The following is a 23693-nucleotide window of genomic DNA, read 5'->3' on the forward strand; positions in this document are numbered from 1 at the left end:
ACTATAATATGGGACAGAATTGCTGCTATGTTGCAGTACCTGGTACTTGACTGTACTGTAATACGAGACAGTTTGTAGTACCTGGTACTTGACTGTACTCTAATATGGGACACTTTGTATTACCTGGTACTTGACTGTTCTCTAGTACGGAATAGTTTGTAGTACCTGGTACTTGACTGTACTGTAATACGAGACAGCTTGTAGTACCTGGTACTTGACTGTACTCTAATATTGGGACAGTTTGTAGTACCTGGTACTTGACTGTACTCTAATACGGGACAGTTTATAGTACCTGGTGCTTGACTGTACTGTTTTCGGGACAATTTGTAGTACTTGATACTTGACTGTACTGTAATACGGGACAGTTTGTAGTACCTGGTACTTGACTATACTGTAATTCGGGACAGTTTGTAGTACCTGGTACTTGACTGTACTCTAATATGGGACAGTTTGTAGTACCTGGTCCTTGACTGTACTCTAATACGGGACATTTTGTAGTACCTGGTACTTGACTGTCCTCTAATACGGGATAGTTTGTAGTACCTGATACCTAACTACTGTAATACGAGCCAGTTTGTAGCACCTGGTACTTGACTGCAATACGAGACAGTTTGTAGTACCTGGTACTTGACTGTACTCTAATACGGGACAGTTTATAGTACCTGGTACTTGACTGTACTCTAATACGGGACTGTTTGTAGTACCTGGTACTTGACTGTACTCTAATACGGGACTGTTTGTAGTACCTGGCACTTGACTGTACTGTAATACGGGACAGTTTGTAGTACCTGGAACTTAACTGTACTGTAATATGGGACACTTTGTAGTACCTGGTACTTGTTAGTGGAGTTGAAAGGTATTTCTGCCACTTTGGTGTTCCTGGCTCTCATGTCTCGCACGCTCCCGCTACACAGCTCAATGCATTTCAGCAACGCCGACTCGGATGCGTCGCCTGCTGTCTCCCTCTGGAGGACACACACACGCACACACACACACACACACACACACACACACACACACACACACACACACACACACACACACACACACACACACACGCACACACACACACACACACACGCACACACACACAAATAATGGAGGACATTAGCACAGTAGCTCAGCAAGAGAGGAGAGTTGTGTTTGTCACAGTACAGTCAAAGCTTTCCCCTCCATGTGGTATTTAATTGATTAAAGTTGCACCCCAGAGAGCATTGTTGGCTTCCATTTTGGCTCTCATTAATAATGCAGCAAGCTCCGCAACATCTGCATAACAACAGTTGTCGCCAAGACACACCATCGCTCTTGGAGTTCTACAGCACCGTGGACATAAATAATAGCAAATGTTCTGCTAAGAGTACGTGTGGACCTTCACCTTAAGGTATTTTTTTTTTATTTCTTTATATTTCATGATGGCTTTCATCCACGGTTGCTTTTTGTTCAACCTATTCACAGTTTGTGATGAAAATATTCTGATCTAGGTGTTCTTGCAAAGATGCTGCGATTAAATGTGGGTTAAAACATGCATTGTTACATAATGGTGCAAATATTTTAAATGCATCCCTTTAAATGGGGCTAAATAACACAAGGGAAGTTGGCCCCCTTTGTAATTGTACTTAAAGTTAAAGTACCAATGATTGTCACACACACACCCACTAGGTGTGGCGAAATTATTCTCTGCATTTTGACCCATCACCCTTGATCACCCCCTGGGAGGTGAGGGGAGCAGTGAGCAGCAGCGGTGGCCGCACCCGGGAATAATTTTTGGTGGTTCAACCCCCAATTCCAACCCTTGATGCTGAGTGCCAAGCAGGGAGGTAATGGGTCCCATTTTTATAGTCTTTGGTATGACTCGGCCGGGGTTTGAACTCACAACCTACCGATCTCAGGGAGGACACTCTAACCTCTAGGCCAGTGGTTCTCAACCTTTTTTCAGTGATGAACATTTTTTTCATTCAAGTACCCCCTAATCAGAGCAAAGCATTTTTTTTAAAAAGTAAAATACAGCACTATGTCATCAGTTTCTGATTTATTCAATTGTATAACAGTGCAAAATATTGCTCATTTGTAGTGGTTTTTCTTGAACTATTTGGAAAAAATAGATATAAAAATAACTCAAAACTTGTTGAAAAATAAACAAGTGATTCAATTATAATCAAAGCTGCAAGCAGCGATGGACGGGACCGACTTTGAGGGCTCGTAAAATCCAAACTGGAGCAGTAATTGAAACTCTTTCATCAACTTTTAATCAGAAGGGTTCAATCTCCCGCCTGTGCTAATTTAAAGCCGACACGACAAACGCGCTCAGAGGAGATAATATTTGAAAAAAGGTGACTGTTTTAACACAACATTTGTTTTGAAGGGGGAATTGCCAACTTCCTGTTGATTTTTGCTGGAGGGTTGTCAGTGTATGAAATATAGGTCTAAGTGAGACCTACATAAAAGTTTTTGTTTCATGTCTCTATGACATTCCTACTGGGAGTTACAGGCAGTTTTGTCTGTGGTTTCTTCCTAGGGGGCGCTAGAGCGCAATTTTGAGTTTTGGAGTTTGGTTTTTTGATTAGATCGCAATGTTCGCCCGTCCTGATGTGTGTGTCCAATTTGGTGAGTTTTGAAGCATGTTAAGGGGGTCAAATTACAGCTCAAAGAGGCGGCGGTATAATAATAAAACGCTAGAAATTCAATAGGGTCCTCTGTCCCAAAGGGACTCGGTCCCTAAATAAAGATTTCTACACATAGTTAAAGTGCCCTCTTTGGGGATTGTAATAGAGATCCATCTGGATTCATGAACTTCATTCTAAACATTTATTTTGTTGAAGCATTATTCAATAAATATATTTATAAAGGATTTTTGAATTGTTGCTATTTTTAGAATATTAAAAAAAAATCTCACGTACCCCTTGGCATACCTTCAAGTACCCCCAGGGGTACGCGTACCCCCATTTGAGAACCACTGCTCTAGGCCACTGAGTAGGTACAGTGCATCCGGCGAGTATTCACTTTTTTCCCCCACATACAGCCTTATTCCAAAATGGAATACATTCATTTTTGTCCTCAAAATTCTACACAAAATACCCCATTATGACAATGTGAAAATGATTTTTTTTAAATTTATTTTGCTAATTTATTGAAAATAAAAAAAACTGAAAAAATCACATGTACATAAGAATTACAGTCTCGAGTCTTTTTTGAATACGATGCTGTGAGGAGGCGTGGCCTGCGGACCTGCAGAGAGGCCGGCTCCGAGATTGGCGACAGGTGCGTACATGGCCCACCTGGGCGCGTTTTGCTAATCACCTGTCACTGTGTAAAAGGGCAGCAGCCGAGAAGGAGGGGGCTGGAGAAGTTGGAGTCGTTGGGGGATGACGAGTACGCGCGAGGAAGAGCGAGACGGAGACGGAGACGAGGAAGTAGTACCACACAGTCTTGCACTAAAAGAGGACTATGTTATTGTTTACTTTATCACTCTAGTATACTCTGGACTGAAGCTGTGTGCCTTCATTGTTTTTGTAGCTGTTGTTTTGAGGCATGTTTACAAAAAATAATGCACTTTGTGAAAGTCAAAGTATAGTATTTCCCATAGTTGTAGTGGGTATCAGGATTATCTCAGGGAGAGCATGTCCCAAATTCCAAGCTGCTGTTTTGAGGCATGTAAAAAAAAAAAATAATGCACTTTGTGACTTCAATAGTCCACATCGAGAGGAGCCAGTTGTGGTGGTTCGGGCATCTGGTCAGGATGCCACCCGAACGCCTCCCTAGAGAGGTGTTTAGGGCACATCCGACCGGTAGGAGGCCACGGGGAAAAGACCCAGGACACGTTGGGAAGACTATGTCTCCCGGCTGGCCTGGGAACGCCTCGGGATCCCCCGGGAAGAGCTGGACGAAGTGGCTGGGGAGAGGGAAGTCTGGGTTTCCCTGCTTAGGCTGCTGCCCCCGCGACCCGACTTCGGATAAGCGGAAGAAGATGGATGGATGGGATGGATGGATGACTTCAATAGTAAATATGGCAGTGCCATGTTGGCATTTTTTCCATAACTTGAGTTGATTTATTTTGGAAAACCTTGTTAAATTGTTTAATGCAGTGGTCCCCAACTTTTGGTACAGGGCCGCACAAGAATTTAAATTTTATTTTATTTTTTTATGAAATCAACATAAAAAACACAATATATACATTCTATATCAATATAGATCAATACAGCCTGCAGGGATACAGTCCGTAAGCACACATGATTGTATTTATTTATGTAAAAAAAAAAAAAAAAAAAAAATAATTTTTTTTTTTTTTTTTTTTTTTAAATACACCCCCCCACCGGTCCGTGGGACAAATTTTCAAGCGTTGACCGGTCCGCAGCTACAAAAAGGTTGGGGACCACTGGTTTAATGCATCCAGCGGGGCATCACAACAAAATTAGGCATAATAATGTGTTAATTCCACGACTGTATATATCGGTATCGGTTGATATCGGAATCGGTAATTAAGAGTTGGACAATATCGGAATATCGGCAAAAAGGCCATTATCGGACATCTCTACTAATAAGCAATAATTCCGAGGTTATTGAGGGAAGACTCTTAGTTAATGGCTTACTGGTTGTATAATAAGGCCATGCAGAATAAGGCATTAATAAGTACTTAATAATGACTAGTTAAGAGCCAATGTTACTAATTTGCATGTTAATAAGCAACTAATTAATGGTGAATATGCGTTCCCCATACTATACCTAAATCCCTTTTCCAAATCATTCGTCCCCTCTGCACTAAGACTCTTAAACTTTTACATTTTTCAGAGTGCTGTATTGTTTATGTATTTATTGACTTTTTATTTTATTGTGAGCCATGTAGGCTTTGTGAACCACGACAACCCGCGCTGCAAAAACTGAAATCTAAGTAAGATTAAATATCTCAAATAAGGGTGATATTTGCTTATTTTCTGTCTGATAAGATCATTCTTCTCACTAAGCAGATTTTATGTTAGTGTTTTTTACTTGTTTTAAGTGTTTTGGTGCTAAATGATCTCAGTAAGATATTACAGCTTGTTGCCGAGATTTGATGACCTATATTGAGTAAAACATGCTTGAAACTGGAATATCACCTGATGCAAAGCTGTGTCATCAACACTCACAAGTATAAAACTACTTTTTTAAAGTAATAACTTCTTACTTCAAGCATGACAAAAAAAATCATGATGCCGAGCACATATCATTATGTCAAGATAATGACACTAGCATTTACTTAAAGGCCTACTGAAATGAATTTTTTTAATTTAAACGGGAATAGCAGATCCATTCTATGTGTCATACTTGATCATTTCGCGATATTGCCATATTTTTGCTGAAAGGATTTAGTAGAGAAAATCGACGATAAAGTTTGCAACTTTTGCTCGCTGATAAAAAAAAGCCTTGCCTGTACCGGAAGTAGCGTGACGTCACAGGAGCTAGTATTCCTCACAATTCCCCGTTGTTTACAATGGAGCGAGAGAGATTCGGACCGAGAAAGTGACGATTACCCCATTAATTTGAGCGAGGATGAAAGATTCGTAGATGAGGAACGTTACAGTGAAGGACTCGAGAGGCAGTGATGGACGTATCTTTTTTCGTTCGGACTGTAACTTAGGTACAAGCTGGCTCATTGGATTCCACACTCTCTCCTTTTTCTATTGTGGATCACGGATTTGTATTTTAAACCACCTCGGATACTATATCCTCTTGAAAATGAGAGTCGAGCACGCGAAATGGACATTTAAAGTGACTTTTATCTCCACGACAATACATCGGTGACACACTTAGCTACTGAGCTAACGTGATAGCATCGTTCTCAAATGAAGATAGAAACAAAAGAAATAAACCCCTGACTGGAAGGATAGACAGAAGATCAACAATACTATTAAACCATGTACATGTAACTACACGGTTAAAAATTTTCAGCCTGGTAAGGCTTAACTATGCTGTTGCTAACGACGCTAAGGCTAATTTAGCAACTTAGCAACCGGACCTCACAGAACTATGATAAAACATTAGCGCTCCACCTACGCCAGCCAGCCCTCATCTTCCCATCAACAGCCGTGCTCACCTGCGTTCCAGCGATCGACGGCGCGACGAAGGACTTCATTCGTGGGTTTGGCGGCAAGCATCGGCTAGGCGTAGTAAGTAGTCCTTGTTGTGTTGCTGTAAGTATTGTACTTAGCCGCTAATACACCGATCGATCCCACCTACAACGTTCTTCTTTGCAGCCTCCATTGTTCATTAAACAAATTGCAAAAGATTCACCAACACAGATGTCCAGAATACTGTGGAATTATGTCGAAGAAAACAAGAGGTTTTTGTATCGGGTCGATGAGGTACAACCACTTCCGTGGATTTTGTGACGTCACGCGCATAAATCATATCCAAAGGAGTTTTTCAACCGGAAGTGTGGCGGGAATTTTAAAATGTCACTTTATAAGTTAACCCGGCCGTATTGGCATGTGTTTCAATGTTAAGATTTCATCATTGATGTATAAACTATCAGACTGCGTGGTCGCTAGTAGTGGCTTTCAGTAGGCCTTTATATTTTTCCACATATTGAGCAAAAAGGTCTCATTAATTTTTTCTACCAAGAAAAGTGCACTTGTTATTAGTGAGAATATACTTATTTGAAGGTATTTTTGGGTTCATTGAAGTTAACTAATTTTACTTGTTTTGGTTAGTCCTGACAAGCCGAATTTTCTTGTTCTATTGGCAGATAATTTTGCTTAATTCAAATAAAATACCCCTCATTTTTGTAATTTTTTTTCTTGTTTTTGAACACTGACTTTTTGCAGTGTGCTGCTCCAATTTAATTGCCCCTCGAGGGATTAACAAAGTTGTTTGAATTGAATTATTAGTCATTGAGAATAAAGATAAAAGCCTTGGCGGAGGTCGGCGCTCTCGCCGAGTGTTTTGTCTTGTTTACAACCTGTGAACAATATTTTCAGCTGCAAACATATGCGATTGCACATCTTAGCATCTCCAAACACAACAATGCATCCAAATGTGCGCCGGGCCTGTTGGAGCTCACATACAACATAGAAAATGAGAGCGCGGGGCGGGGGGGGGGGGGGGTGCACGGAAGGGGGTCAAAGCGCGACAGCAGATGACTTTTGGTCGCTGTTTATTCATTCATGAACAGCAGCACAACAAGGACGCATGCATGCTTGCCGAGATTTGTCCTTGTTTTCCCATGAATGAATAAACAGATGAAAGAAATTCCGTCTCAATGCTTTTAGATGTTTGGGGTGGGGGGGTGGGGGGGGGGGTGCACATGGCGACACTGGTTTGCAAGTCCTTTTTCATGGACATTTAGGTGCCACTGACCCGCCCCGAGCTACGAGGCTTTGCTACACATCTTAAAGCAAAGATTCTCCTACTGTAAGCCAGCTGCAGACCTGGAAGATGTTAAGTTTCATCATTTTATTCTGCAAATAGGCTAAGTCTTAACACTTAACTACAGAAAAGTACTTTAATAACCGGATGCAATAATAAGGAGTGCAATCTCATAACTAACTGATACGTACAGTCGTGGGCAAAAGTTGACATACACTTGTGAAGGACATCATGTCATGGCTGTTTTGAGTTTCCAATCATTTCTACAACTCTTTTTTTTTTTTTGTGATAGAGTGATTGGAGCACATACTTGTTGGTCACAAAAAACATTCATGAAGTTTGGTTGTTTTATGAATTTATTATGGGTCTACTGAAATGTGAGCAAATGTGCTGGGTCAAAAGTATACATACAGCAATGTTAATATTTGCTTACATGTCCCTTGGCAAGTTTACCTGCAATAAGGCGCTTTTGGTAGCCTGGTTGAATTTTTGACCACTCCTCTTGACAAAAGTGGTGCAGTTCAGCTAAATTTGTTGGGTTTTTTGACATGGACTTGTTTCTTCAGCATTGTCCACACATTTAAGTCAGGCCATTGTAAAACCTTCATTCTAGCCTGATTTAGCCATTCCTTTACCACTTTTGACGTGTGTTTGGGGTCATTGTCCCAACTACGCCCAAGACCAACCTCCGGGCTGATGATTTTAGGTTTTCCTGAAGAATTTGGAGGTAATCCTCCTTTTTCATAGTCCCATTTACTCTCTGTAAAGCACCAGTTCCATTGGCAGCAAAACAGGCCCTGAGCATAATACTACCACCACCATGCTTGACGGTAGGAATTGGTGTTCCTGGGATTAAAGGCCTCACCCTTTCTCCTCCAAACATATTGCTGGGTATTGTGGCCAAACAGCTCAATATGTGTGTCATCTGACATCACATGGACAAAGATAAGACCTTTAGGAGGAAAGTTCTGTGGTCAGATTAAAAAATAAAGAGTTGTAGAAATGATTGGAAACTCAAGACAGCCATGACATTATGTTCTTTACAAGTGTATGTACACTTTTGACCACGACTGTACCTGCGTACTGTTTACTGTCCTCACTGTATTGTCGGATGAACTGTATGTATGTATGTATGTATGTATGTATGTATGTATGTATGTAAAACACTGTGTCTGGATGTCCAAGACACATTTCTCCTCGGAGACAATAAAGCTAATTATTATTATTATTATTATTATTATTAACTTAAAATTATGTTGCCGCTAAAATGGAACGTTATAGCACTACATTGCTATGCTAGTGTATACTACCATTTTGCATTATTATTCAGAATTTACGTATAAAATACTACACGGTCTAGCTCCATCCTATCATGCCGATTGTATTGTACCATATGTCCCGGCAAGAAATCTGCGTTCAAAGAACTCCGGCTTATTAGTGATTCCCAGAGCCCAAAAAAAGTCTGCGGGCTATAGAGCGTTTTCTATTCGGGCTCCAATACTCTGGAATGCCCTCCCGGTAACAGTTAGAGATGCTACCTCAGTAGAAGCATTTAAGTCTCATCTTAAAACTCATTTGTATACTCTAGCCTTTAAATCCCCCCCCCCCCTTTTTTTAGACCAGTTGATCTGCTGTTTCTTTTCTTTTCTGCTCTGCCCCCCTCTCCTTTGTGGAGGGGGGGGGGGGGGCACAGGTCCGGTGGCCATGGATGAAGTGCTGGCTGTCCAGAGTCGGGACCCGGGGTGGACCGCTCGCCTGTGCATCGGTTGGGGACATCTCTGCGCTGCTGACCCGTCTCCGCTCGGGATGGTCTCCTGCTGGCCCCACTATGGACTGGACTCTCACTATTATGTTAGATCCACTATGGACTGGAATCTCACACTATTATGTTAGATCCACTATGGACTGGACTCTCACTATTATGTTAGATCCACTATGGACTGGAATCTCACACTATTATGTTAGATCCACTATGGACTGGACTCTCACTATTATGTTAGATCCACTATGGACTGGACTCTCACACTATCATGTTAGATCCACTATGGACTGGACTCTCACTATTATGTAAGATCCACTATGGACTGGACTCTCACACTATTATGTTAGATCCACTATGGACTGGACTCTCACTATTATGTTAGATCCACTATGGACTGGACTCTCACTATTATGTTAGATCCACTATGGACTGGACTCTCACTAGTATGTTAGATCCACTATGGACTGGACTCTCACTATTATGTTAGATCCACTATGGACTGGACTCTCTCACTATTATGTTAGATCCACTATGGACTGGACTCTCACACTATTATGTTAGATCCACTATAGACTGGACTCTCACACTATTATGTTAGATCCACTATGGACTGGACTCTCACTATTATGTTAGATCCACTATGGACTGGAGTCTCACACTATTATGTTAGATCCACTATGGACTGGACTCTCACACTATTATGTTAGATCCACTATGGACTGGACTCTCACTATTATGTTAGATCCACTATGGACTGGACTCTCACACTATTATGTTAGATCCACTATGGACTGGACTCTCACACTATTATGTTAGATCCACTATGGACTGGACTCTCACACTATTATGTTAGATCCACTATGGACTGGACTCTCACTATTATGTTAGATCCACTATGGACTGGACTCTCACACTATTATGTTAGATCCACTATGGACTGGACTCTCACTATTATGTTAGATCCACTATGGACTGGACTCTCACACTATTATGTTAGATCCACTATGGACTCACTGGACTCTCACTATTATGTTAGATCCACTATGGACTGGACTCTGACTATTATGTTAGATCCACTATGGACTGGACTCTCACTAGTATGTTAGGTCCACTATGGACTGGTCTCTCACACTATTATGTTAAATCCACTATGGACTGGACTCTCACACTATTATGTTAGATCCACTATGGACTGGACTCTCACTGTTATGTTAGATCCACAATGGACTGGACTTTCACAATATTATGCTAGACCCTCTTGACGTCCATTGCACCGGTCTCCCCTAGATGGGGGTTCACCCACATCTGCGGTCCTCTCCAAGGTTTCTCATTGTCCCATCGGGTTGAGTTTTTCCTTGCCCTGATGTGGGATCTGAGCCGAGGATGTCGTTGTGGCTTGTGCAGCCCTTTGAGACACTTGTGATTTAGGGCTATATAAATAAACTTTGATTAATTGATAGATTGATTGAATTTCCTCAATGTTTTATTCATTTTTTTTAGGCTTTATTTGTTATTCGGTCACAATTCTCAAAAGTATTATTACACAGTTGTGCATGTAAAGTCACCAGGGTCTTGCCTTTTCGTGCCCTGACAACATAATTCATTCCTATTCTCCACTAAGCCTATTACGCACGTATAAGAAGACATGTTATTGAAGGAAGTGATGCTACAGCATTATGTAAAGCAATTAAAGCCCACTCGGCCGACTCCATTAAAGTGCTATTTAGAGCCTAATAATAGACTTCTGTTAAGAGTCGTTCTGCTGCATAATCGCTCCCAGCTGATGCTTACATTCAAGTGTCGACCAAGTGTAAAAGCACGCCGTTAAAATGTCTTTTTAATTGGCTGCGTACACCTGTAGTGCTCACAGCGCCGCACGAGAGCCGCCGGAGCCATTGTTCACGGTCTTTGAAAGGACTCATTTTCCAACAATATTTATAATGGCATCATAATCGGATGTAGCATAATTTGATACTATTCTACTGTTGGTAAACATGTCTCGCAGTTAGACAAAGCATCAGCGCTCCAATTGCCTTTGGGAGTCAGGCATAGGAATTTACCTTTCACGTTGGAATTCCCACGGTACCAATTATAAGTACCTGGGAATAAATACCGGCACTCAACAGCACTTAAATGGGTTAATAATTCCTAATTGTTAAAAATAAATGTATTTAACATTCAACACTGAGCTGTGTTGTCCAGTTGTTATCTTGTTTTCTTACAATTCTGTCATTTGCAAGTACTGGACTGTACTGTATTATTATATTTTCCATATACAAAACCCAAAACCAATGAAGTTGGCACCTTGTGTAAATCATAAATAAAAACAGAATACAATGATTTGCAAATCCTTTTTCGACCTATATTCAATTGAATAGACTGCAAAGACAAGCTACTTTACGTTCGAACTGGAAAACGTTGTTATTTTATGCAAATATTAGCTCATTTGGAATTTGATGCCCGCAACATGTTTAAAAAAAGCTGGCACAAGTGGCAAAAAAGACTGAGAAGGTTGAGGAATGCCCATCAAACACTTATTTGGAACATCCCACAGGTGAGCAGGCTAATTGGGAACAGGTGGGTGCCATGGTTGGCATGAAATGCTCAGTCATTCACAAACAAGGATGGGGCGAGGGTCACCACTTTGGGAACAAATGCGTGAGCAAATTGTCGAACAGTTTAAGAACAACATTTCTCAACGAGCTATTGCAAGGAATTTAGGGATTTCACCATCCACGCTCCGCAATATCATCAAAAGGGTTCAGAGAATCTGGAGAAATCACTGAACGTAACATTGAATGCCCGTGACTTTCGATCCATCAGACGGTACTGCATCGAAAAGCGACATCAGTGTGTAAAGGATATCACCACATGGGCTCAGGAACACTTCAGAAAACCACTGTCAGCAACTACAGTTGGTCGTTACATCTGTAAGTGCAAGTTAAAACTCTCCTATTCAAAGCAAAAGCCATTTATCAACGTCCGAACTGGAAAACTTTGTTATTTTATGCAAATATTAGCTCATTTGGAATTTGATGCCCGCAACATGTTTAAAAAAAAGCTGGCACAAGTGGCAAAAAAGACTGAGAAAGTTGAGGAGTGCTCGTCAAACACTTATTTGGAACATCCCACAGGTGAACAGGCAAATTGGGAACAGGTGGGTGCCATGATTGGGTATAAAAGCAGCTTCCATGAAATGCTCAGTCATTCACAAACAAGGATGGGGCGAGGGTAACCACTTTGTCAACAAATGCGTGAGCAAATTGTCGAACAGTTTAAGAACAACATTTCTCAACGAGCTGTTGCAAGGAATTTAGGGATTTCTCCATCTACGGTCCGTAGTATCAACAAAAGGTTCAGAGAATCTGGAGAAATCACTGCACGAAAGCGATGATATTATGGACCTTCGATCCCTCAGGCGGTACTGCATCAAAAAGCGACATCAGTGTGTAAAGGATATCACCACATGGGCTCAGGAACACTTCAGAAAACCACTGTCAGCAACTACAGTTGGTCGCTACATCTGTAAGTGCAAGTTAAAACTCTCCTATGCAAGGCGAAAACCGATTATCAACAACACCCAGAAACGCCGTCGGCTTCGCTGGGCCTGAGCTCATCTAATATGGACTGATACAAAGTGGAAAAGTGTTCTGTGGTCTGATGAGTCCACATTTCAAATTGTTTTTGGAAACTGTGGACGTCGTGTCCTCCGGACCAAAGAGGAAAAGAACCATCCGGATTGTTATAGGCGCAAAGTGTAAAAGCCAGCATCTGTGATGGTATGGGGGTGTATTAGTGCCCAAGACATGGGTAACTTACACATCTGTGAAGGTGCCATTAATGCTGAAAGGTACATACAGGTTTTGGAGCAACATATGTTGCCATCCAAGCAACGTTACCATGGACGCCCCTGCTTATTTCAGCAAGACAATGCCAAGCCACGTGTTACATCAACGTGGCTTCATAGTAAAAGAGTGCGGGTACTAGACTGGCCTGCCTGTAGTCCAGACCTGTCTCCCATTGAAAATGTGTGGCACATTATGAAGCCTAAAATAGCACAAGGGAGACCCCCGGACTGTTGAACAACTTAAGCTGTACATCAAGCAAGAATGGGAAAGAATTCCACCTGAGAAGCTTCAAAAATGTGTCTCCTCAGTTCCCAAGCGTTTACTGAGTGTTGTTAAAAGGAAAGGCCATGTAACACAGTGGTGAACATGCCCTTTCCCAACTACTTTGGCACGTGTTGCAGCCATGAAATTCTAAGTTAATTATTATTTGCAAAAAATAAAATAAAGTTTATGAGTTTGAACATCAAATATGTTGTCTTTGTAGTGCATTCAACTGAATATGAGTTGAAAAGGATTTGCAAATCATTGTATTCCGTTTATATTTACATCTAACACAATTTCCCAACTCATATGGAAACGGGGTTTGCATATAAAAACAGATTCAAACAGAGGGGTTGTTATTCCAGAGGTTGAAACTTTTGTGGAGTGTTTGCGTCTACCTTCAAGATGGCCACTTTGTCCTGTCCAGCTTTGAATTCAGCTCGGTTGCACAGGCCAGCCACGCGGGACAAGGCTAACCAAGTCGCAGAACTCTTGTCAAAACCCGAACCTGCAAGAAGAATGTAAACGAGAGGGTTTTTTTTTTTTGTTGTTTTCCTCTCCTCATGATGATTCTTCTAAAAGTGTATTCCTGCAATATGTGCGCTGTCAGTCCGGCAGCTAAATAACACAACATCTTTTATTTGGATTTTTCATTTCACCAATTTGAAGAAGGACATTGATTTCATTTTGAACACGGCGTCGGAGCTGTTTAGATCGCATGTCCCGTCCTTTTCCAGTAATCTTTCTAGAAATGACCTCCGCTTCGGCGCTGGCACCCTGCATTCATTTTTCATTTCAGTCTGGCGCTCTGCAGACTGCTCGACACGCCGAGCGACATATTGGTGAGAAGTCTGCGCTGTTTTATGAATTAATTTTAGCCAGATGCATCATCATAGCACTGTTGCACCCAACTGTAGATAGGCAGGCGTACACTGCAAAAACTGAAATCTAAGTAAGATGAAATATCTCAAATAAGGGTGATATTTGCTTATTTTCCGTCTTATAAGATAATTCTTCTCACTAAGCAGATTTTATGTTAGAGTGTTTTACTTGTTTTAAGGGTTTTGGTCCTAAATGATCTCAGTAAGATATTACAGCTTGTTGCTGAGATTTGATGACCTATATTGAGTAAAACATGCTTGAAACTAGAATGTCAACTGTTGCAAAGCTGTGTTGTCAATGATTACTTTTTTAAAGTAATAATTTCTTATTTCAAGCATGTAAAAAGAAATCTTGACTTTGACACGATTGTGTCTCATAATTAAAACAGATGACAGCCAAATGGACTTTACTGTTTTATTTTCAATGAAACAAGAGAAAATACGCACTCATATAGTAGTACAGTTGGCACAGTACTGTAAACGGTCAGTTAATATTAGAGATGTCCGATAATATCGGTCTGCCGATATTATCGGCCGATAAATGCGTTAAAATTTAATATCGGAAATTATCGGTATCGTTTTTTTTATTATCAGTATCGTTTTTTGTTGTTGTTTTTTTTGTTTTTTTTTGTTTTTATTAAATCCACATAAAAAACACAAGATACACTTACAATTAGTGCACCAACCCAAAAAACCTCCCTCCCCCATTTACACTCATTCACACAAAAGGGTTGTTTCTTTCTGTTATTAATATTCTGGTTCCTACATTATATATCAATATATATCAATACAGTCTGCAAGGGATACAGTCCGTAAGCACACATGATTGTGCGTGCTGCTGGTCCACTAATAATACTAACCTTTAACAGTTAATTTTACACATTTTCATTAATTATTTGTTTCTATGTAACTGCTTTTATATTGTTTTACTTTCTTTTTTATTCAAGAAAATGTTTTTCATTTATTTATCTTATTTTATTTGATTCATTTTTTTTAAAAGTACCTTATCTTCACCATACCTGGTTGTCCAAATTAGGCATAATAATGTGTTAATTCCACGACTGTATATATCGGTTGATATCGGTATCGGTTGATATCGGTATCGGTAATTAAAGAGTTGGACAATATCGGCATATCGGATATCGGCAAAAAGCCATTATCAGACATCCCTAGTTAATATTTAAACAGTTAACATTTGTAACTAGTTTGAACAGAAAATAGTTCATGCACATTCAGACAAATTCTTCAAAATTACAATTAAAAAAATTTTGGCCGGGGGCCGGGCTGTATATATGCGCACTAATTGACTGAAAGAGCACGCACTTGGCGCGATGATGTCATGTTATCCATGGAAAAATGCATTTTTAGACCATATGATTTGCCTGAGCGGCTAGGAGACCCCGAGAGTAACAAGCGCTTGCCTTGTTGCCTTTCCATTAAAAACAATAAACTAGTTTTTAGTATAAGTTTGCTGGTTTCAAGAAATGTAATGCCGAGCGCATATCATTATGTCAAGATAATGGCACTAGCATTTACTTCATTTAAGAATATTTTTCAACATATTGAGCAAAAAGGTCTCATATGTTTTTTTTCTACCAAGAAAAGTGCACTTGTTATTAGTGAGAATATACTTAATTTAAGCTATTTTTGGGTTCATTGAAGTTAGCTAATTTGACTTGTTTCGGAAAGTCTTGACAAGCCACATTTTCTTGTTCTGTTGGCAGATAATTTTGCTTAGTTCAAGTAAAATACCCCAAATTTTTGTATTTTTTTTTCCTTGTTTTTGAACACTGACTTTTTACCGTGGACATACTAGAGATAACATATACTGTAGATATAGACAGCTAGATGGATGGCTATAGGTCAGTCCAGCCCTGTAGGCTGCAATAACTAATTTTTTAAAAGTATGAAAATATACATTTTAAAAATCTTGTAATTTGTGGTCATTATATAGCAGAATAAATGCAGAATCATGTTTATTATTTGTAGCTATTAAGGTCATTGGCACTGCTTTAATTCATTTACACCAGGTGTGTCAAACTCCCTTTAGATCGGGGGCCACATGAAGAAAAAAGACTGGTAAAATCACGGCACGATAACTTAAAAATAAAGACAACTTCAGATTGTTTTCTTTGTTTAAAAATAGAAAAAGCACATTCTGAAAATGTACAAATTATAATGTTTTTTTACACTTACATGTTGCGGTTCAAAGTATTCTATCTTTATTTGTCGTTATTTAAACTTTCTGAATACATTATGTGATAATGTTCATCAGTCAACTCATTGGTGTTAATTTTTCATCTATCAAGATAAAAAAATAATACAAAATTAAAATTACAGGATGTTATTTGTGTAGTTTGCTCATTTTCCTCGACTGGTGCACTAACATCATGTGTTGTTTTTTTGTTTTTTTTACATATATGGCATTATATACAAAGATACAAAGAATTACTAATGCGACATCTTGTGGACACATTTAAAACAACGGTTTATTTCATTACATTTTTTTGGCTCAGCCGGATAAAACCTGTTCGCGGGCCTAATCCGTTTGACACCTCTGATTTACACGCTACAAACAGTACAACTTCAAATACAATGTTAAATACAACATATGTCAAATTGTATATACAACGTTAAATATAACATTATATACAATTTTACATACTACTTATGTACAATGTTTGATTAATGTTAAATATAATGTTATATAGAATTATATACACCAGGGGTTCTCAACCTTTATGACCTCTGAAATATTAACACTGAATGAGTAATCTTACTTTTAATTTTAATCATATTAAATAATTATATTTAAGCTACAAACCGTTTACAACCTTGTCAATTATATGAAAGCATGTGCTAATCACAAGGATTATTATTTATTTAACACATAAACTTTATGTTAGGCTGATTAGAAAAATAAATACTAACAAAATATACTGCATGAGAAGGGACTCATAAATAACTGGCGAAAAATATGTTTGCATACAATTACCGTATTTTTCCGACTATAAGTCGCAGTTTTTTTCATAGTTTGACTTATACTCAGGAGCGACTTATGTGTGAAATTATTAACACATTAGTGTAAAATATCAAATAATATTATTGATGTCATTCACGTAAGAGACTAGACGTATAAGATTTCATGGGATTTAGCGATTAGGAGTGACAGATTGTTTGGTAAACGTATAGCATGTTCTATATGTTATAGTTATTTGAATGACTCTTACCATAATATGTTACGTTAACATACCAGGCACGTTCTCAGTTGGTTATTTATGTGTCATATAACGTACACTTATTCAGCCTGTTGTTCACTATTCTTTATTTATTTTAAATTGCCTTTCAAATGTCTATTCTTGGTGTTGGATTTTATCAAATACATTTCCCCCAAAAAATGCGACTTATACTCCAGTGCGACTTATATATGTTTTTTTCCTTCTTTAATATGCATTTTCCGCCGGTGCGACTTATACTCCGGAACGACTTATACTCCGGAAAATACGGTATGTGCTAAAATAAGTAAACTAATAATAAACATGTTTCTTAACTAAACTGTCAATAAATGAAAGTGCAAATAAAAACACCACTTCAACAATGTAGTCGTATTTTTTGAGCTTAAGAAACTTCTGCAGACTTCTTCTTTTTCAGAGGTTGTCATTACTGACACCAATGGTGGAAAAGTATATGACAGCTGAGAAACAGATACTATACGGCGGCTCTCTAGGCTTAGCAGTGGTTAAGAAAGACTGATATATCCATCCATCCATTTTCTACCGCTTGTCCCTTTTGGAGTCGCGGGGGGTGCTGCATTCGGACGGAAGGCGGGGTACACCCTGGACAAGTCGCTGATATATACAACTTTAAATCGTGTTCCATTTAATCAGCTGATTGTGCCGACTCGTGGTTGTGCATTAAACACACAACTTTGGCAGTACTAATACTTTTACTACAAGACACCATATTTCTGTTTGGGCCAGACATTCTACAGAATAGTGGAAAAGTGGAACAAAGAAATATAGGACGCGTAGAATAAATGAACAGTGGAAGAGAGGACTAGTGGAACAGATAAACAGTCTAATAGAAGACAAGAGGAGGAGAGGAAAAGTTACAAAACAACAGAGGAATAGAAGAAAAGTGGACTAGAGGAATAGTGGAACGGGTGAACAAGGGGATAAAGGAACAGTGGAATAGAGGAACAGTGGACTAGAGTAAAAGAAGAATGATGGAATAGAGGAACACTAGAATAGAAGAATAGTGAAGTAGAAGAAAAGTGAAATAGAGGACTAGTGGAAGAGACAAACAGTGGGACCGTGTAAAAGAAGAATGGATGAACAGAGCAACATGGGAACAGTGGAATAGAGGAAGAGTGGAACAGTTTAATAGAAGACAAGAGAAGGAGAGGAAAAGTTACAAAGCAACAGAGGAATAGAAAAAAAGTGGACTAGAGGAATACTGGAACAGGTGAACAAGGGGATAAAGGAACAGTGGACTAGAGTAAAAGAGGGATAATGGAATAGAGGAACACTGGAATACAAGAATATTGAAATAGAGGAAAATAGAGGAATAGTGGAAGAGACAAACAGTGGAACAGTGTAAAAGAAGAATGGATGAACAGAGCAACATGGGGACAGTGGAATAGAGGAAGAGTGGAACAGTCTAAAAGAAGACAAGAGGAGGAGAGGAAAAGTTACAAAGTAACAGTGGAATAGAGGAACAGTGGACTAGAGGAAAAGAGGGATAATGGAATAGAGGAACACTAGAATAGAGGAATAGTGAAATAGAGGAAAAGTGAAATAGAGGAATAGTGGAAGAGACAAACAGTGGAACAGTGTAAAAGAAGAATGGATGAACAGAGCAACATGGGAACAGTGGAATAGAGGAACAGTGGAACAGGAGAACAGGGGGAGAGAAGAACAGTGGAATGTAGGAATAAAGGAACAGAGGAACAGTGAAATAAAGGAATGGAAGAATAGGGGGATGGAGAAACAGTGGAACAGACAAACAGTGGAATAGAAGGCAAGAGGAACAGTGTAATAGAGAAACAGAGGAATAGAGGAACAGTGGAATAGAGGTAAAGAGGATCAACTGACTGTAGAAACACTTGAATACAGAAATAGTGGAACATAGGGAACATGGAACACAAAAACAGTGAAATAGAAGAATAGAGGAACAGTGGAATAGAGTACTAAAGCAACAGAGGAACAATGGAATAGAGGAATAATGGAACAGAGGGACAGAGGAACAGTGGAATACAGGAATAGTGAAATTGAGGAAAAGGGAAATAGAGGAATAGTGGAAGAGACAAACAGTGGAACAGTGTAAAAGAAGAATGGATGAACAGAGCAACATGGGAACAGTGGAATAGAGGAAGAGTGGAACAGGAGAACAGGGGGAGAGAAGAACAGTGGAATGTAGGAATAAAGGAACAGAGGAACAGTGAAATAAAGGAATGGAAGAATAGGGGGGTGGAGAAACAGTGGAACAGACGAACAGTGGAATAGAAGACAAGAGGAACAGTGTAATAGAGAAACAGAGCAACAGAGGAACAGTGGTAAAGAGGAACAACTGAATGTAGAAACACTTGAATTGAGAAATAGTGGAATATAGGAAAAATGGAACATAAAAAAAGCAAAATAGAAGAATAGAGGAACAGAGTACTTGAGGAACAGTGCAGCAGAGGAACAGTGGAATAGAGGAATAGTGGAACAGGGGGACAGAGGAACAGTAGAATAGAGGAATAGTGGAACAGAGGGACAGAGGAACAGTGGAATAGAGTAATAGTGTAACAGGGGGACAGAGGAACAGTGGAACAAAAGAGCAGAGGAATAGAAGAACATTGGAGAAGTGGAATAGAGGAACAGAGCAACAAGGGAACAGTGGAAAAGAGGAACATGTGGAATATTGTAATAGAGCAGGGGTCACCAACCTTTTTGAAACCAAGGGCTACTTCTTGGGTAGTGATTAATGCGAAGGGCTACCAGTTAGATACACACTTAAATAAATTGCCAGAAGTAGCCAATTTGCTCAATTTACCTTTAACTCTGTTATTATTAATAATTAATGATATTTATCTTTGTGGAAACACTGATCATCTTAATGATTTCTCACAATAAATATATATAGAAACAGATAAATATCAATATGCAACACTTTATTTTTATATTTTCTCTAAGTGCACATTTTTCAAATTGAACATTTTCAAATGATCACTTCTAAGACAGTCTTGTGAAATCACAATATCCCATTTTAACTAGCTAGCCACTAACATTTTTTAACAAATCATGAATTACTTTGCACCATGTTTGTACAAATAATAACTCATGTAAAATACAAAAGTCAACTCTCAAATTTTTAAATCATGTCACACTTTGAACTGGACACCAAATCTGTTATCTGTTTCTTTGTCAGTTAGTGGGAAGCCTGGCATTGCATGCTGTTAACTAGTGTGTTGTACTCTGGTGTGTAACTTGACACTGCAACTCTGAGTGAGTCTTGCAGATGTGCATCAGTGAGGCGTGTTCTGTGTTTGTTCTCGATGAAGTTCATGTCAGAAAAGGCTGATTCACAAAGATAAGATTTTTCCTCATTGTTTGCGGAACCTTCTTAATCTTTTGGACATATTTTCACAGCAATCTGGCCTTAAGCTTAATTATGATAAATGTAAAATGTTAAGGATCGGAAATCTAAAGGGAACGTCCTTTCGAATGGAATGCAAAGTGTTTTGTTTATAAATTATATGCAATCTGTTGTGTTCCCTAATTTTTTTCTGTGTACATGAATGAAGGTGTGTGTTGCTGAGGCCGACTTGGACATTATCTGGACTGGACCTGGTTTAAAAAACCCTTTAAAAAAATCTAATTTAATTGACAACCTGGTCTGTTGAAGATAAGGCCCTTTTTTTTAAAAATAAAATAAAATAAGATAAATAAATAAAAAACATTTTCTTGGATAAAAAAGAAAGTAAAACAATATAAAAATAATTACATAAAAAATAGTAATTAATGAAAATGTTAGTGGACCAGCAGCCTATACAATCATGTGTGTCCCTTGCAGATGTGTTGTCTATGTTGTGGGAACCAGAATATTGGTAGCAGAAAGAAATAACCCCTTTTGTGTGGATGAGTGTGCATGGGGGAGGTTGTTTGGGTTGATGCACTGATTGAAAGTGTATCTTGTGTTTTCTCTATGTAGATTTAATTTAAAAAATAAAAAAAATTGAAAAAAAATTTTTTTTATTTTTTTTAAATTTTTTATTTTTTTTTATTTTTTTAGAACAGGCCCGCGGGCGACTCATCTGGTCCTTGCGGGCGACCTGGTGCCCGCGGGCACCGCGTTGGTGACCCCTGTAATAGAGGAATAGTGGAACATGGGGGTGGAGAAACAGTGGAACAGTGGAGTATAAAAATAGAGGAACAGTGGATTAGAGTACTACAGGAACAGAGCAACAGAGGAACAGTGGAATAGAGGAACAGGGTGACAGAGGAACAGTGGAACAGTGGAGTATAAAAAAGAGGAACAGTGGATTAGAGTACTACAGGAACAGAGCAACAGAGGAACAGTGGAATAGTGGAACATGGGGGTGGAGAAACAGTGGAACAGTGGAGTATAAAAAAGAGGAACAGTGGATTAGAGTACTACAGGAACAGAGCAACAGTGGAATAGAGGAACAGGGTGACAGAGGAACAGTGGAACAAAAGAACAGCGGAACAGAGGAATAGAAGAACATTGCAGAAGTGGAATAGAGGAACAGAACAACAAAAGAACAGTGGAATAGAGGGACAGTGGAATATTGTAATAGAGGAATAGTGGAACAGAAGAACAGGGGGTGGAGGAACAGTGAAGTATAAGAATAGAGGAACATGAGTACAGTGAAATAGAAGGTTAGAGGAACACAGAAATAGTGGAAAAGAGGAACTGAGCAACAGTAGAATAGAAGAAAAGAATAGGGAAGAAGTGCAATACAGGAGCAGTGGAAGAGAGGAACAATAGAATAGTGGATTCCTGGTAGAGCTAAATATTGTAAAAGTAGAACAGTAAATAAGAAGGAATAGAGCAGGGGTCGGCAACCCAAAATGTTGAAATAGCCATATTGGACCAAAAATACAAAAACAAATCTGTCTGGAGCCGCAAAAAATTAAAAGCCATATTACATACAGATAGTGTGTCATGAGATATAAATTGAATTAAGATGACTTAAAGTAAACTAAATGAGCTCAAATATAGCTACAAATGAGGCATAATGATGCAATATGTACATATAGCTAGCCTAAATAGCATGTTAGCATCGATTAGCTTGCAGTCATGCAGTGACCAAATATATCAGATTAGCACTCCACACAAGTCAATAACATCAACAAAACTCACCTTTGTGCATTCATGCACAACGTTTAAAGTTTGGTGGACAAAATGAGACAAAAAAAGAAGTGGCATAAAACACGTCCTAGAAAGTCGGAGAAAGTTATACATGGAAACAAACTAAGGTGAGTTCAAGGACCGCCAAAATTAGTAGGACAAAACGGCGCTTCGTCAAATACTCGAATTAGTGAAGCATGTTTAATACAAACAGTGTGATTTATAACAATTAGGGAGGTTTGTGTCATGTTTGTCCTCCTACACAAACCATATTAAAACAAAAAATATATTTTTTCCCCCTCATCTTTTTCCATTTTTCATACATTTATGAAAAAGCTCCAGAGAGCCACTAGGGCGCATGCGGCTCTAGAGCCGCGGGTTGCCGACCCCTGGAATAGAGGATTCAAGGAATAGGAAAGTAGAATAGAAGAATAAAAGAAATAGAGCTATTGTGTGATGGTGGTGTGGACCCCTGCCTGTTGCTTGGAGTGTGTGTGTGTGTGTGTGTGTGTGTGTGTGTGTGTGTGTGTGTGTGTGTGTGTGTGTGTGTGTGTGTGTGTGTGTGTGTGTGTGTGTGTGTGTGTGTGTGTGTGTGTGTGTGTGTGTGTGTGTGTGCCTGACTGGCTGAGTGAAGGCTGAGTAGATGAATTTGAGCAGGTGGTTACAACCTCTCTGCCTCCTCGCAGTGCCCCCACTCCCCCGCCATCCCCCCCTTAACCCCCTCCCCACATCTCACCGCTCTGGTCCTCGGTGGTGTCGGCCTCGTGGATCTGGTTGTCGAACCACATGTGGGCCACGGTCATTCGGTTCTGGGTCAGCGTGCCCGTCTTGTCCGAGCAGATGGTGGAGGTGGAGCCCAGCGTCTCCACGGCCTCCAGGTTCTTCACCAGGCAGTTCTTCTTGGCCATCCGCTTGGCCGTCAGCGTCAAACACACCTGGTGGAGGGGGAGGAGAGGAAGAGGACGGTGAGGAAGGTGAATGATGAAGAGGAGCAGGTGGAGGCAATGATGCGTTCAAGTGTTTGTGCGAGGGAAAGCATGTGTTGGCCAGGTGGGAAAGAAATATGCAATACACACATTCCATATGGTTGTATAATGCAAGAACACACACACACACACACACACACATACACACACACACACACACACGTCTGTATGCTTGACTTTGAACCATCCATCAAATTTATTCCACTTCCCGGAGGGCGCTGGAGCCTAGCCTAGATTAGAAACTATTCTGAGATCAACCTAA

The 23693-nt window shown here is 39.6% G+C and overlaps 1 protein-coding gene across 2 annotated transcripts in view; it reads right to left on the bottom strand.

Moving 5' to 3' along the window:
- The window catches only part of atp1a2a (ATPase Na+/K+ transporting subunit alpha 2a), a 180544-nt gene that overhangs the window by 110019 nt on the left and 46832 nt on the right, over window positions 1-23693 (bottom strand). Inside the window, exons 9-11 of one of the 2 annotated variants that reach the window (XM_062023159.1) lie at window positions 23182-23380; window positions 13608-13717; window positions 831-965 (exon numbers count right to left, since the gene is read on the bottom strand). In XM_062023159.1, coding sequence (XP_061879143.1) covers window positions 831-965; window positions 13608-13717; window positions 23182-23380 — 444 coding nt within the window. Of the gene's footprint in view, window positions 1-830; window positions 966-13607; window positions 13718-22457; window positions 22558-23181; window positions 23381-23693 lie in introns of those variants that run through there. The other variant, XM_062023160.1, reaches the window with a different exon arrangement.

Source organism: Entelurus aequoreus, linkage group LG16 (genome assembly GCF_033978785.1).
Source record: "Entelurus aequoreus isolate RoL-2023_Sb linkage group LG16, RoL_Eaeq_v1.1, whole genome shotgun sequence".
Lineage (NCBI taxonomy): Eukaryota > Metazoa > Chordata > Actinopteri > Syngnathiformes > Syngnathidae > Entelurus > Entelurus aequoreus.